We start from the raw sequence: 16,162 nt of genomic DNA, 5'->3' as shown, positions 1-16,162 counted from the left end.
CGCCCCGCCCACTGGCTTCATCCGTGACGCGCCCCATTGGGCGGCACGCCCTGCCACGCCTCTTGCCCTGACTCACTTCCTGCCCGGGCAGCCAATGGCGGAACGGGAAGCCGAAAGGGGCGGGGCGTCAGCTCCAGCTGGCTACGCGGGCTCGACACGGGGGGCAAAGGGGAACCCGCGGACCCCCCAGGGACGGACCCGGGACCCCCCCAGGGACGGACCCGGGACCCCCCCAGGGACGGACCCACCCCGTTCTGGAACCCCCCCATTCTATACAGGGAGCCCCCCGTTCTCCAAGGCCCCCCCAGGTCAGGGAGAACCAAGGCACCCTCCCAAAAGCACCCAAAGCCCCACTCTCCCACACCCCACAACCCCCCCGGGGTGACAACCAGCAGGGGACAAGGGACCCCCCAACCCGGTGACCTGGAGGTGAGAGAACCAGCCCCCACCTACCCCCCCAGCACCTCCATTTCAACCCCAGGGCTTCCCTCACCCTCTGCGCCCCCCGCCCGGGGTGAGCGGCTGTTAATTAGCAAACCTCGTTAATTAGCAAAAGACAGAAGCAAACGGACACCTCGCTGGGGGGAAACACCCAGCCCGGCCACCAAAAAATAAGTGAAAAAGTGGGTTTTTTTTCAATAAAAGGCCCCAAATGGGCACAGCCACACGTGGTTTAATTGATTTTATAAACTTCTATGTATTTGAGTGACGTGGGAATCGGGGCGGGGGTTGGGGCGGAAAGTCCTGGGTGAATAAAATCATAGGGAATAAAATAACAGGCAATAAAATAATAGGGAATAAAATAATAGGAAAAATATACACAGGGTTTTATTATAATGGGGAAACAAGAAAAATACAACGAAATCCCAGGGAGGATCAAACCCCGCGGGAAATTGTACAAATACAAATAAATCACAGATCTGGTGGCTCGTACCCGCTCGGGGGGGTCGCCGGGAATAACCCCAATTTGCCTGGGATCCAGTCTCGGGGCGGGGGGATCCCGGGGGATCCGTCAGGCGATGAAATCCAGCGGCCGGTTGAATCCTCCTTTGCGGTTCATGTATTGCCTGGTGGGGGGGGAACCGGATTAACCCCCCAAAATACCCCAAACCCCCCTGAGTGAACCCAATTCCCTGAGGATTCGCATCAACCGGCGGCGTCTCGAGGGGTTCGGGGACCCCGATGCCAGAGCCAGAGCCGGAGCTCAAATCTTCATCAAAAAAGGAGCTTAATTAACAAACTGAGCGGGGGTTTTTGGTAATAAACCCGCACACCCCATCTCTTCCACTCCTCATCTAATTTCAGTGTTTCCAGGAGAAAACTGAGGCATCTCATGTCTTTTTGACCCAAAAAACCCCAAAAGTTGCTGTTTCCCAAGGCCCACAAAGCCGATCACCCCCGTGGCCGTGGAGTTTCCTCCGCAACACGTTATCTCGTCACAAAAACTCTTTTCATCAGAAAAGTGGGCCGGGCACCAACCTGTACTTCCTCTTCTGGGACACGTTGATGGCGTAGGCGTTGGCGGCGCCGTCCACCTTCTTCCCCTGAAAGACACGAAGGAAGAAAAAGGGTCCCAAAACTCAGCGGATTGTCCCCAAAAAGAGCAGGGCTGCGGGAGGCCGAGCCGCGCTCACCTTCGTCGTGTCGAAGGAGGCGAATCCCATCGTCTTCATCATCTCGATCTCCTCCTCAGTCTTGCCCTGCAAATCCTCCTCTGCAAAAAAATGAAAGAGTTTGGTACAAGGAGATGTTGGGATTTGCCAAAAAGATCTTAAATGAGCCCCTGGGTGTCCCTGGGACACAGGAGGTAGCTGGGACACATGAGGTGACACCTGGTGTGGCAAATGGAAGCACAGAAGGTGGCAGAAGGATCTGGGACACCCCAAGTGGCTTTTGGGGGATCATAGGCAGCGGCAGAAGGAGCTGGGACACATGGGGTGGCTTTGGGGACACAGGAGGTGACAGAAGGAGCTGGGACACATGGAGGGTTTGGGTTGGTGTGGGTGAGGGTTTTGGGGGGGAATTGGGGTTTTTCAGGGGTTGGGGGGATTCTTTGGGGTGTTGGGATTTTAGGAGACATGAGGGTCTTGGGAGTTTAGCAGGGGTTGGGTTTTTTTGGCAGTTTCTAGGGGTCTTGGGGGGGTTAAGGGAGTATCAGGACTGTGGGTTTTGGAGTTGGGGGAGTTGGAAGGGTTGGGAGTTATTTGGGGGGGTTTAGGGGCAGTTGGGGCTATTGGGGGGGTTGAGTGGCTTTTGAGGGGGTCTTGAGGGGCTTGGGGGGGAGTTATGCAAGGATTTTGGAGGGTTTGGGGTTTTGGGAGGTTTATTAGAGGGTCTGGGGTAGTTTGAGGGGTTTTTTGGGGGGTGGGGAACCCAAGATGAACTTAGGGAGGAAAATCCCCCCTCACCTGTGATCTGTCGCTCTTTGCCTTTGGAATCCTTGATTTCTTTCTTCTCCTCGTCCCGTCGCTCCTTCAGCCGCGGCGGGGAGGACGAGCTCGATCGGTGCCGTCTCGGCGACCTGACAGGAAAAACGTGGGGCGGTTTGTGCCTTCCCGGCTCTGCTGTCACCTCAGACAGTGTGACAGCGTTAACGAGTCCCCAAAATGCCCTCCATTCCATCCCGGTGTCTGTGCCGCTCACCTGGATCGCCGCCGGTGCGGGGAGCGTGAGCGGCTCCTCCTCCGGTCCCTGTCCCGGGAGCGCGATCGCTCCCGGCGCCGTCTCTCCCGCTCACGGGAGGTCGAGCGCGACCGCCGGCGCTCTGCTCGGGGAGACAAAGCACCGGGTTAGTGGCTGCGTCCTCACAGCCCTTTGTCACTTAAAATCCCACCTGTGCTGTGACACCCGAGTCACAGAATTGGGTTGGAAGGGACGTTTTGAGCTCAGTGATGAACTCAATGAGCAGGGACATCTGCACCAGCTCAGGGTGCTCAGAGCCCCGTCCAGCCTGGCCTGGGGTGTCTCCAGGGATGGTTCATCCACCACCTCTCTGGGCACCAGGGCCGGGCTCTCACCACCCTCAGGGCCAACAATTTATTGAATTTCTTCTTTTGATGCAGCCTTCTGGGCTCCAAGTCAGAGACAAGGGTGTTGTGGGGACCTTGTGCCTCCTCTCCTGCCCCGTCACCCTGATCCCTCCAGGATGGGCACAAAGATCCCCTGAGCACCCACAGAAATGGGAAAAGCGGCAGGAAAATCCCTTTGATGGGGAGTGGGGTGAGCAACCTGCTGGCAGATCAGGCCCTGAAGAGCTGAGGTGGGTGCAGGGGGGCGGGACCCGTGTGCGGGAGGAGGAATCACAGAATCATTTTGGTTCAAAAAGACCCTCAAGATCATGGAGCCCACCCATAACCCACCCCAGCACTGCCCCATGTCCTGAGAACCTCGTGTCCGTCTGTCCAGCCCTCCAGGGATGTGACTCCAGCACTGCCCTGGGCAGCCTGTTCCAATGCCCCACAGCCCTTTGGGGAAGAAATTGTTCCCACATCCAACCTCAACCTCCCCTGGGCAACTTGAGGCCGTTTCCTCTGCTCCTGGCGCTTGTTCCTGGGGAGCAGAGCCCGACCCCCCTGGCTCCAAGCTCCTTTCAGGCAGTTCAGAGATCAGAAGGTCTCCCCTCAGCTCCTGTTCTCCAGCTGAACCCCCAGGTCCCTCAGTCTCCATCACATTGTGCTCCAGCCCCTCACCAGCTCCGTTCCCTTCTCTCCACTCGCTCCAGCACCTCACGGGTTTTCATGAGGTGATCCCGCCACCCCGGGGCCGCCATTCTGAGCCCTGCGGTGAAGGTCTGTCCCCCCCACGCCCGGGTCTGTCCCCCCGCTTGTCCCCCAAGGCCGCGGTGCCTCATTCCGCTTCGCGTAGCCCCGTCCCCCCGGGCTCTCCCCTCGCCCCTCCCGGCCCGTCCCGTCCGGTCTCTCCTCACCCCGCCTCGGCGGTGACCGGGAGCGGCTGCGGCCCATAGCCGCCCCTCAGCGCCCGCACTTCCGGCCGCTCGGCCCCTCACGCCCCGCACTTCCGGCCCCCCCGCCCTCCTCTCCCCGGCCCGGCCCGGCCCCGGCGCCATCGCGATTTGGTTCCGCAGCGAACACGGGCCGGGGGCGGCTGAACCACCGCCTGCCGGCCGCCCCCTCGGCGGGGCTGCGGTACCCACGGCCGGGCTGAGACCAGGCGAGTGTGGAGTGTTCAATCTGGGCAGGAACAACCCCAGTTCAAGTTGGGGAACGAGCTGTTGGAGAACAGCGTGGGGGAAAGGGACCAACGGTACCTGGGGTGGGTTAGAAGGGGGTGGTCAGTAGGTCAGAGAGGTTCTCCTGCCCCTCTGCTCTGCCCTGGGGAGACCACACCTGGAATCTTGTGTCCAGCTGTGGCCCCTCAGTTCCAGCAGGACAGGGAACTGCTGCAGAGAGTCCAGCGCAGGGCAACAAAGATGCTGAAGGGAGTGGAGCATCTCCCGGGTGAGGAAAGGCTGAGGGAGCTGGGGCTCTGGGGCTGGATGAGAGGACACTGAGGGGGGACTCATTCATGGTTACAGATATCTAAAGGGGCAGTGTCAGGAGGATGGAGCCAGGCTCTTCTGGTGACAACCAGTGATAGCACAAGGGGTAATGGGTGCAAACTGGAACACAAGAGGTTCCACTTAAATTTGAGAAGAAACTTGTTCATGGTGAGGGTGGCAGAGCCTGGCCCAGGCTGCCCAGGGGGGTTGTGGAGTCTCCTTCTGTGCAGACATTCCAACCCGCCTGGACACCTTCCTGTGTAACCTCATCTGGGTGTTCCTGCTCCATGGGGGGATTGCACTGGATGAGCTTTCCAGGGCCCTTCAACCCCTGACACTCTGGGATTCTGTGATTCTAGTGCCAGGCTCAGCACCAGCACCAGGCTCAGCCACAGCCCCAACCTGAGTCCCAGTCCCTGGCCCAGGCTCAGCCCCATCCCCAGCCCCACGGAGCCTGTGCCACCCCTCGCCGCTCACTGCACAGCGCTGCCAGGTGCCAAACTCGGGTTTATTTACACACAGGGTTCCCCAGTGCCCACTGTCACCCCCGCAGTCCCCTCACCCCCAGCCGCAGCCCCAGGGCGGCAGAACCTCCGGGTCCTGGTCCCGCTCCGTGGGGGTTTGGCAGCCGCCCTGTTGCCAGCGCCCTCCAAACAGGCACCGAGTCCCAGTGAACTCGTGGAGATGGAAATCTGGATGCTCTTGTTTCAGATACAGAGAGCGACGAGCACTGGGGCGGCGGATCCGCGATTCCCGGGACCACGGCCCTGTTTCCCTGTGGAAAACCCAAAAAGGGGGGAGAAGCAGCAGCGAGCGGGATCCTGCCTGTGAACAGCGGGTGAAACGCTGCCCGGGGAGAGGGGGACGGTGATCCGGAGTTACTTGGGTGCCTGAAAAATGGGGGAGTTGTGGTGTCAGTGTGACCCCTCATATCTTTGTTTCCAGCCAAGCATCAAAGACTTGTGTCACTGTGGCTGTTTGCACCTTCCTCCCTGCGCCTGCACCGGTTTCTCCGCCTCCCTGCACCGTAAGAGATGCCAAATGCACCCTGAACTTCCATGGTGGGAAATAAATCCCCGTCTCCTCTGCAAAGACCCCATTCCTCATGGTCACCAAACCCCTGGGGACAAAGGCAGCGCTGGCCGGGCCGGTGGGGCGAGCGGCAGTGTTGAAATTCAGGGAATCGCCCCAGGAATGACCGTGCCATGGCTTTCCCGGCCTGGGTCGCACAGGGGGGACAGGCGAGGTGACAAAAACGGCCCCGAAAAGCCTGGAATCCGTGGCAGTAAACGCCGGCCCATGGGAAGCGGGTGCGGAGCTGCGGTTTGTGTCTTGGAGGCTGAACGAACACGGAACGCGGGGGCTGGGGGGGAATTTGGGGGCTCAGGGTCCTCCTGGGCGTTGCGGGAGGGCGATGGGGAATTGGAGCTCATGGGGCAGGTCAAACGTTCCCCCCAAAAACCGGGCTGAGGTGGGTTCTGGGGAGACCCCAGCTAGGTGTGGATTTGTGTGATTTTTAACAGCTTATGACATTTTAACTATTTGATGCAGAATTTGCCTGGCACGGTCCAAATCGCAGCCCTGCCTGTGTCTGCAAACCTCCTCCCTTCGACCTGCCTGCACCCCCTTTCCCTGCCTGCACCCCGTGTTCTCACTGCCCCCAAAGCTGCCGCCTGGCCCACGGCCTTTCTGCTCTTCCAGATGGGAAAACAAACCCAAGAGCTGCCTCACAGCAGCAAAAACACTTCGAAAACGTGGGGGTAGCATGTGGGAAAATCATATTTGGGGTGAGGAAACCCCGAGCCCTCAGGGGGACATTCTGGGGGTTCCCATGGGCACATTTGGGGCCGGCACCCCAGGATGGCAAACCCATTGGTTTTGTGCCCCAAATCCCAACGCTGGGGCGAATGGGTGTTGCTGGGAGGTTGTAACAATGGTTTTGTCGCCGTTTGGAGGATTTTAAACGCGTGCCAGGGAAAAGGCGCGATCCGGCGTGGCGGTGGCGGATGGTGCTGCGGTGGTGGCAGTGCCTGGCGTGAGTTGGCAGCAACGTGTTCGTCCCGAAGTAGCACTTAGTGAGTGGAGTTTTGCTCAGTTTTAAATAACACAAAATCTTCCCGGAGAGGCTTTTTGCTTCTCCCTTGCCAGGTGCGGTGCGTGCGGTGCGGCGCAAGCTGGCCCAGATCCTGCTCGTCCCGTGAACGTGTGAGACGGTGGCACCGGGACAAGGGGACAAAGCGGCTCTCCGGCCCGGGGACAAGGCGGTGACAATCCGGGAAGGAAAAGCGCCCAGGACACGATCCCTCCCTTGTCCCGCTCGATCCCGTTTCCAACAGTTTTCCCTGGGGTGAAGCCAGCGCCAATGCAGCAGAGCTTGAAACACGAGGTAAAAAATAATAAATAACAACAAAAACACCTTTTTCTTCCTCAAACCAAGCGATCCGAGCCGTGCCCCGAGTTTCTCAAGGGATCTGCAAGCGGCGGGTGGGGAAGGAATCAAACTCTCAGCCTGGGTGCGGGAGAGGAGGGAGGTGACAGCGGCAAACGAGGCCACGATCGTCTCGTGAGCTCGGTGACGGCCGCCAGAAGCGGGTGACAAGGGGCGAGGTGCCTCATGCCCGGAACGCGACGCGTCTCCGGGGTGCGGGGCCGCGGCTCGTCCCTCCGGAGCCTCAAGCTTCGATCTTTTCCTTCTTTTTGCCTTTTTTCAGGAAAGATGGGGTCCGGAATTTCTTCTTCTTCTTGGAGGGTGATTTGGAGGGTGACCCTTCGGGGGACACGGGGCTGCTGGTCACCGTCTCCTTCTCCTTGGGGGGCTCCGTGTCGGTGCTGGGGGGGGCAGTCGGCTGCCCCCCACCTTTGCTCTCCTCGGTGCTCGGTTCCTCATCCTTCCCGTTCACGGCTGGTGGCTCCTCGGTGTCACCCGGCGCTTGGCCACCGTCCGCCTTCTTGTCACCTTGGCAAGGGGACAGGGGAGTGGTGACACTGCGGCAGGAGGTTTCACCCCCCCGCAAGGCGCCAGTTTGACCCAGGCAGGAGGCAGATTTGGCCCCCGCGGATGGAAAACGCCGGGATTTGTCCCCCTCCTGCGTCCTTGAGCTCCCCTGGTCCCCGCGGAACGAGCAGCGGTGGGATGAGAGTGGGACGGGGCAGCGCGGGGCAAATTAAAGCGGGTGGCAAAGAAAACGAGGTGACACGAGGGGTTTCCTGCTGCGAGCCGGGACGGGGAGCGGGACACCCCAGCGCGGTGCTCGCGCCCCTCGTCCCGGCCTCTCCGTACTTACTACGGTGACAAGGACTCAGAGGGGACTCCTGGGGCCACAGCCACGCGTGGAGGGGAGAGACAGGGAGACGTTGTGGAGACAGACAGACAAACACCATGAGACACGATGAAAAGCCAGAAGCCGCGCGCCTGCCCCCCCAGACCCGCCGCGGTTTGGGGGGTGACAAATTTGCGCTTTGGGGTGTATAACAATGGGAACGTTGCAGCCCCGGTGCGCTGGGAGAGGGACAGGGTGTCCCCTGCCAAAGCCACCGGTGGACACTCACGTCCTGCTGTGACATTCACGCCAAGCGGTGGCTTCGGTGCCATCGCAGTGTGAACCCCCATTGGCGTGGGGACCCCCCAGGGGGCAGAGGGACACGGGGGGTGATGTTTTTCTGTCTTTCAGCGGGTTTGGCGCTGCAGCCCCTTCTCTTTGTCCCCGGGGGTGACACACTCACCCTCCGAGGGCTCCGTGGGTGGCGGGGCGGCCGGGGGCGATTTGGGGGGCGCAACCGGGGTCTCCTCTGCCGCAACGTCCTTGTCACCTGCAGGCAGAGACACACGCTGGCCCTGGGGTCCGTGGGGCACCCCCCAAGTGTGGAATTTGTGGTGAGGGCCCCCCCGTTCCCCTCCTACCCTGCAGCCCCAGCTTTTTGCGCTCCACCTCGCGCTTGTACTCCTCCAGCTCCTGGTCCGTCAGTTGGCTGAAGGGGTTGGGGGGCTCTGGTTCGGGGGGTCCCTCCTCCCGCGATGCTTCTTTGGCCTCTGCGTCCCCCAAGTGACTCTCTGTGGACTGAAACAGCCCCCCCGGTGTGGTGTCACCCCCGCTGTGTGTTGGGGTGCTGGGTGGCCGGGTTGGGGGTGCAGGGGGGACGTACGGGGCTGCGGCTGCTCTCGGCGATGACGCTGGCCAGGACCTGCGACTGCGGCCCCGCCGACTTCACCTCCTGCCGGTTTTGCTCCCGGATCTGGGGGGTGAGATGGGAGGGGAGAACAGAGAAAACCCCCCCTTCCCGAGCCCTGGGGTCGGCGGGGACCCCATGTCACAACGCCGCGGGGGTTTTGGGGATGGGACCACGGGACCGGACCTTGTTCCGCATCTCCAGCACCTCCTGCGGGTCCGTGTAGAGCGGCACGAACTGGTTGGGGTTCTCGATGCGGATGGGTGTCCCGCTGCTGCCTTTCTCCACCTCGTCTGCTTTCAGCCACTGCGTGGCGCACAGAAAACCCCATAAATACATGTTGTGGGGAGAGGAGACCCTGATAAGTGTGTGTTATAGAGAGAGGAGACCCCGATAAATGTATGTTACATGGAGGGGAGACCCCGATAAATGTGTGTTATATAGAGAGGAGACCCTGATAAACATGTGTTACATAGAGGGAGACCCCATTAAATGTGTTATATAGAGGGAGGCCCCTATAAATGTGTGTTACATGGAGGGGAGACCCCAATAAATGTGTGTTGCGTAGAGGGAAACCCAAATAACTGTGTGTTACATAGAGGGAGACCCCAATATATGTGTGTTACACGGAGGGTAGACCCCAATAACTGTGTGTTACATAGAGGGACACCCCAATAAATGTGTGCTACATGGAGAGGAGACCCCAATGAATGTGTGTTACATAGAGAGGAGACCCCAATTAATGTGTGTTGTATGGAGGGAGAACCCAATAAATGTGTGTTACATAGAGAGGAGACCCCAATGAATGTGTGTTACATGGAGGGAGACCCCAATATATGTGTTACACAGAGGGAGGCCCCAATAACTGTGTTACATAGAGAAAAGACCCCAATAAACATGTGTTACTTATAGAGGAGAACCCAATAAATGTGTGTTACATTATTGGGGTGTCCTCTCTGTGTGTGTTACATAGAGGGGAGACCCCAATAAAGCCCGTGGTGCTCGGCCCGCTGGGCTGGGGCGCTGGGAATTTAAAGTAAATATTATTATTAGTTTGGGAATAGAGGAAGAAAGGAAACTCGTGTTCAATAAACGCGCTGAACGAAGCTCCTCACCGTTGTCTTGGTCCTCTGGCTGCCGGCGCTGCCCTGCGGCTCCTCGGCCACGTTGACCCTCAGGTAGGTGTTGGGGGTGTTGAGCCACCGCGTCTTCTCCTTCTGCTGCTTCTGCGCGTGCTGCCGCAGCGCCGGCACCGGCGCCGGCTCCTCCTCGAACACGAAGGCCGTCACGGTGGCGGGGATCAGCACGTCGCTCTTGGGTTTGCTCTTCTCTTGCACGAAGGGGTAGCGGTAGGTGTAGCCCGTGCGGTAACCCTGGGAAGGCAGAGAGCACCCAGGGTAAAAAAAATAAGGGTTTATTGTGTATTTTGGGGGAAATCGCTGAGGTTTTGGTGCTCACCAGGTTGTCCAGCATCCTCATCAGGGCCTCGAACTCGTGCTCGCCCAGGCGGCTCTTCTGCATGGGCCCGAAGGTGCTGCCGGCCCAGCGCACCGAGCCCACCTCGTGCGGCCGGTGCTTGGCGCGCTCCAGCACGATCAGGTTCTCGGCGCCGCCCGCGCTCGCCAGCGCCGACACCTGCGCCGGGGAGAGGCAAACGGTGCAGCCAAATGGTCCTGCGGCTGCGCCGGTGTGTCCAAGCCGGGCACCGCACTGGCCGCAGAGACCTGGCGCAGATCAGTGCACCATCTCAGATCAATATATTGGCTGCAGAGACCTGGCACAGCTCAGTGTACCATCTCAGATCAATATATTGGCTGCAGAGACCGGGCACAGCTCAGTGCACCATCTCAGATCAATATATTGGCTGCAGAGACCGGGCACAGCTCAGTGTACCATCTCAGATCAATATATTGGCTGCAGAGACCTGGCGCAGCTCAGTGCACCATCTCAGATCAATATATTGGCTGCAGAGATCTGGCACAGCTCAGTGCACCATCTCAGATCAATATATTGGCTGCAGAGACCTGGCACAGCTCAGTGCACGGTCTCAGATCAATATATTGGCTGCAGAGACCTGGCACAGCTCAGTGCACGGTCTCAGATCAATATATTGGCAGCAGAGACCTGGTGGAGCTCAGTGCACTGCCTCAGATAAATATATTGGCTGCAGAGACTTGGCACAACTCAGTGCATGGTCTGAGATCAATGTATTTACAGCAGAGACCTGATGGAGCTCAGTGCATGGTCTCAGATCAATATATTGGCTGCAGAGACCTGGTGGAGCTCAGTGCATGGTCTGAGATCAATATATTGGCAGCAGAGACCTGGCACAGCTCAGTGTGCAGTCACAGATCAACGTCTTGTCACCAGAGACCTGGCACAGCTCAGTGCACCATCTCAGATCAATATATTGGCTGCAGAGACCTGGTGGAGCTCAGTGCATGGTCTGAGATCAATGTATTGGCAGCAGCGCCCTGTCCCAGCTCGGTGCATGGTCTGAGATCAATGTGTTGGCTGCAGCGCCCTGTCCCAGCTCGGTGCATGGTCTGAGATCAATGTATTGGCTGCAGCGCCCTGTCCCAGCTCGGTGCATGGTCTGAGATCAATGTATTGGCTGCAGCGCCCTGTCCCAGCTCGGTGAGCTCCGGGGACGCGGTGCTGGCAGCCGGGGCCGTTCCCAGCTCGGTGCTGATTCCCGGAGCCCCCCCGGCAGCCGAGCGGGTGCTCAGCCATTGCACAGCCCACCGCCCGCCCCGGGCGCTCACCTGGATCTCGCAGGCCGCCTGCAGGTGGAAGATGCTGTAAAACGCCTCCTCGGCCGTGTCGCCCAGCGCCAGCGCCCCGTGGTTGCGCAGCACCAGGATCTGCGGCACCCAGCGTCAGCGGGCAAGGAGGGGACAGGGACACACACGCACACACACACACACACACACAAACACCCCCGTCCCCTCACCTTGCAGGTGGGGCCGAGGGATTTCTGCAGCTCGACCCGATCGGCTTCATCCTCCACCTCCCCGCGGAAATCGAAGTAGGCGACGTCTCCCAGCAGCAGCGCGGGGCGGGAGATGGGCAGCAGCCCGCAGCGCATGGCCGACACCTGCGGCGGGACGTGGCACCCCGCCTAGCAAACCAACACCCCACCCCAAAAAACCACATTCCCCCACAAAGAACCCACTTTTCCCCCAAAAAAACCCCGTTTCCCGCCGTCTTACGGCAGCCGTGGCCGGCGTGTGCAGGTGGACGATGCAGCGGGCGTCGGGCCGCGCGGCGTAGATGGCGGCGTGGAGACCGAAGCTGCGGGTGTCGGGGGAGAAGCCGGTGCTGCCCGGCTCCACCACGGCCCCCAGCACGTTCACCTTCACCTGGGGGGCCGGAGGGGTCAGAGCTGAGGGGTTTCCCCCCTGCTGGGGGTGTGGGGGGGTTTTTTGGGGGGCCGCGGCTCACCAGACTGGCCGCTGTCACCTCGCTGCACGCCAGACCCTGCGGGGCCACCAAGAAGTGCTCCTGCTCCTTGCTGACCCGCAGCTGCGCGGGGGGGCAGAAATAGAGGATAAATGCGTTACAAATGCATTAATCCAACTCCCCCTAATAACCACAACCCCTTTGACCCCCCCCAAAACCAGCCAAAAATCTCCCGACACCCACAAACCCCTCAGCCCCCCCAAAACAACCTCAACCCTCCAACCCCCGCAAACCAACCCAACCCCCCCAAAAAAACCCAACCCACCCAAAACCCACCACAACTCCACACAAAGAACCTCAAACTCCCCAAACCTCCCCAAAATAGCCCCCCCAAGACCCCCTCAAAAGTCTCCAGCTCCCCAAACAACCCCAACTGCCCCCAGCCCCAAAACCACCCCCTAAAACCTGATCCCTCCAAACCCCAACTGCCCCCAACCCCCCCCCCCAAACACCCAACCCCTGTAAACTCCCCAGTCCCCCCAAAACCCCAACTCCCCCCAAAAATACCTTCTAAAAACCTCCCAAAACCTCCTCACCCTCCCAACCCCTCGACCCCCCAACCCTCTAAAAAACCTTCCCAAAACTCCCCAAAAATCCCTCAGGACAACCTAAAAAAGCCCCCAACCCCAAAAGAACCACCCCCAAAAAGACTCCAAATCCTTAATAACCCTCCAAGTCCCCCCCTAAAAACCCTCAAAAAGCCCCCCAAAACTCCCTCAAAATCCCCCCTGGACTCCCTCAAAACTCCCAACCCCCCCAAACAACCCCAACTGCCCCCAGCCCCAAAACCACCACCCCCAAATTCTAAACCCCCCAAACCCAGCTGACCCAGAAAACCCCCAAAACTGCTCAACCCCCCCCAAAACACCTTCTAAAAACCTCCCTAAACCTCCTCAACCCCCAACCCCCTAAAAAACCCTCCCAAGACTCCCCAAAACCCCTCAGGACCACCTAAAAAGCCCCCAGCCCTCCCAAATAACCCAAACTGCCCCCAGCCCCCCCCAGACTTGCACTGAGCCCCCCCCGAGCCCCCCGGTGCTCACGGTGACGGCCGCGTGTCCCAGCTGTGCCCACCCGTACAGGTCCAGCAGGCGGTGCAGAGCCCCCACCTTGCAGCGCATCAGCCGCTCCCCCCGCGCCAGCGCCGGCCCCTCTGCCCCATGCAGGTCATTGATGGGGGTCACGGCCACCAGCCCTGGGGACAGGACACCCCCCCCGGTCAGTGGGGACACCCCCAAAAAACAGGGGTTTCCCAGGGGTGGGGAGTGGAGGGTTGTGGAGTTGGGTTTGGTGACACCCAAGGGTTTGATGGCCCCAAAGGTTTGGTGGCTCCAAGGTTTTGGTGGCCCCAAAGGTTTTGGTGGCCCCAAAGGCTTGGTGGCTCCAAAGGTTTGGTGGCTCCAAAGGTTTGGTGGCCCCAAAGGTTTTGGTGGTCCCTGAGGTTTGCTGGCCACAAAACTTTGGTGGCCCCAAATGTTTGGTTGTCCCCAAGTTTTGGCGGTCCCTGAGGTTTGCTGGCCACAAATGTTTGGTGGCCCCTAATGTTTGGTTGTCCCCAAGTTCTGGTGGCCCCAAGGCTTTGGTGGTCCCTGAGGTTTGCTGGCCACAGAAGTTTGGTGGCCCCTAACATTTGGTTGTCCCCAAGTTTTGGTGGCCCCAAGGCTTTGGTGGCCCCAGAGGATTCATGGCTCCATAGGTTTGGTGACCCCAAGGTTTTGGTGGCCACAAAAATTTGGTGGCCTCGAACGTTTGGTTTTCCCCAAGTTTTGGTGGTCCCAAGGCTTTGCTGGTCTCTGAGGTTTTGGTGGCCCCAAAGGTTTGGTGACCCCAAAGGATTCATGGCTCCAAAGGTTTGGTGACCCCAAGGTTTTGGTGGTCCCAAAGGCTTGCTGGCCACAAAAGTTTGGTGTCCCTAAATGTTTGGTTGTCCCCAAGTTTTGGTGGTCCCTGAGGTTTGCTGGCCACAAAGGTTTGGTGGCCTCAAGGCTTTGATGGTCCCTAAGGTTTGCTGGCCACAAAGGTTTGGTGGCCCCAAGGCTTTGGTGGGCCCTGAGGTTGAGCGGTCATGAAGGTTTGGTGGCCCCCAAGGTCCTGGGAGATGTTTTCCCACCTACAACCCCAGAAATTCAGCAAAACCCTCCAGAATTTCACCAAACTGTTCCATTTTGCCCCCAAAAGCCCCTGGAGGGCCTGGCCGTACCGAGCGGGGAGGTGGGGAGGGTGGCGGGGGACGTGGTGGCCATGAAGTCGGCGATCTGCCGCAAGGCCCAGACGTGGGACGAGTTGTTCCCCTTCGTCATCTGCTCCTGGATGAGGCTCTCCAGCTCCTCCCTGAAAGACTGTGACACGCGGTCCCCTGGTGTCACCTCCCGGGGAAGGGACACGGTGACCCAATGGGGACCGTCTGGTGGCATTGGGGTAGGGACACTGCTGGGTTGGTGGCAGCAGCATCACCAGCTTGGTGGAAGTGTCACCGCTGTCTTGGTGGCACGGTGATGGTGGCACCACCAGCTTGGTGGCAGCAACAGCAGTGGCTTGTCCCCAACCCCATCTCTCTTGTCCCCAGCCCATCCCTCTTGTTCCCAGCCCGGGGACATCACCAGCTTGGTGGCACCACTGGCTTGGTGTCAACACCACCAGGTTGGTGGCATGGTGACACTGGCAACTCGGTGACAGCAGCACCATGGGCTTGGTGGCAGTGACATCCACAGCTCGGTGGCACAGCTGTGACAGTAGCACCACCAGATGAGTGGGGACATGCCCTGAGCCAACATGTGGTGGCATTTGGGACAGGAAGGACCGGGTTGGGGGCAGAACAGATGGGTTGGGAACAAGAGGGATGGGTTTGGGGACAGGGGGGCTGGATTGGGGACAGGACAGATGGGTTGGGGACAAGGGGGCCAGGCTGGGGACAGCAGGAGGGAAGGGTTTGGGACAGGGGGGCCAGGTTGGGGACAGGACAGATGGGTTGGGGACAGGAGTGGGGGCTGGGGACAGGAGTGATGGGGTTGGGGACAGGACGGAAGGGTTGGGGATGGGTGGCATGTTTGGAACAGGACAGATGGGTTGGGGACAGGAGGGAAGGGGTTGGGGACAGGAGTGGGGGCTGGGGACAGGAGGGAAGGGTTAGGGAAAGGCGAGATGCATTGGGGACAGGGGGCATGCTGGGGACAGGAGAGATGGAAGGGCTGGGGACAGGAGGGCAGGTTGGGGACAAGAGGAATGGGGGCTGGGGACAAGAGTGATGGGGTTGGGGCCAGGGGGGCAGGTTGGGGACAGGACAGATGCATTGGGGACAGGGGGGCAGGTTGGGGCCGGGGGCTCCTCACCGGGCTCTGCAGGATCATTGTCACCCGTTTCCTCTGCTCGGTGACACCGACGTCCCCCCGCAGCTCGTTTCGCGCCCGCAGATCCCCAGGGGGGTCCCCGGGGGGCTCCTGGGCAGAGCCCCCCCCGAAGCGGGGCCCGGGGGGCTCAGGGAGGGGCTCGGGGCTGGCGGCCGCGCTCATCCTGCGGTGGGACGGACGGACAGAGGGACAGACGGACAGTGTCACCCCCCCGCGATACAGATTGCGAAGAAACCACCGAAAATACCCAAACACGCCGCAGCTGCGGGCGCAGATAAGGCCCCCCCCCCGGCCCCGCCCTGGCCTGTCCGGGTGACGAGTTGGCAGGAGCGGCGGGGACACCCGGGGGGGTGCGGGGGTGTCCCGGGGGGTGTTTGGGGTGTCCCACCCCCCATAAACCCGGCTGAGAACGGGCAGCTCAGTGCACTGATGGGAGCAGCGACACCCACCCCCCGAAATATGGCCGGGTGGCGGCGGGGGGGGGAAGGGACACAAACTGGAGCCGGTTATTCAAACCCAACCTGCTCCCCCAAATCCAGGGGGGACACCCCCAGATCCCCCCCCAAATCCAAGCTCCCACAGCCTCCCGTGTGTGTCCCCCAATTTTTGCTGCCCTAGACCGACCTGGCTGGGGGGGGGCGGGAGCCTTTTCCAGGCTGTATTCACGGCTGGGGGGGTCCCACAGATT

The 16,162-nt window shown here is 60.2% G+C and overlaps 2 protein-coding genes across 2 annotated transcripts; both read right to left on the bottom strand.

The window, feature by feature from the left end:
- Nucleotides 1-803: 803 nt before the first annotated feature.
- SNRNP27 (small nuclear ribonucleoprotein U4/U6.U5 subunit 27) lies at nt 804-4,010 on the bottom strand. The gene is made up of 6 exons (XM_080360228.1): nt 3,926-4,010; nt 2,644-2,764; nt 2,409-2,521; nt 1,635-1,714; nt 1,480-1,544; nt 804-1,067 (listed from the first exon to the last, which is right to left on the bottom strand). The coding sequence occupies exons 1-6, from the start codon at nt 3,960-3,962 to the stop codon at nt 1,013-1,015; spliced, it is 471 nt and encodes a 156-aa protein (XP_080216354.1). The 5' UTR covers nt 3,963-4,010; the 3' UTR covers nt 804-1,012.
- A 2,885-nt stretch (nt 4,011-6,895) lies between these two features.
- ADD2 (adducin 2) lies at nt 6,896-15,697 on the bottom strand. The gene is made up of 14 exons (XM_080360140.1): nt 15,457-15,697; nt 14,328-14,466; nt 13,171-13,322; nt 12,110-12,190; nt 11,878-12,027; nt 11,619-11,762; nt 11,431-11,529; nt 10,124-10,300; nt 9,781-10,038; nt 8,852-8,971; nt 8,642-8,731; nt 8,400-8,556; nt 8,222-8,308; nt 6,896-7,454 (listed from the first exon to the last, which is right to left on the bottom strand). The coding sequence occupies exons 1-14, from the start codon at nt 15,634-15,636 to the stop codon at nt 7,171-7,173; spliced, it is 2,118 nt and encodes a 705-aa protein (XP_080216266.1). The 5' UTR covers nt 15,637-15,697; the 3' UTR covers nt 6,896-7,170.
- Nucleotides 15,698-16,162: the final 465 nt, after the last annotated feature.

This window comes from Nesoenas mayeri (assembly GCF_963082525.1).
Source record: "Nesoenas mayeri genome assembly, chromosome: 27".
Taxonomy (NCBI): domain Eukaryota; kingdom Metazoa; phylum Chordata; class Aves; order Columbiformes; family Columbidae; genus Nesoenas; species Nesoenas mayeri.
Note: the sequence above shows the minus strand (reverse complement) of the source record. Positions and strands in the feature narration are given on the sequence as shown.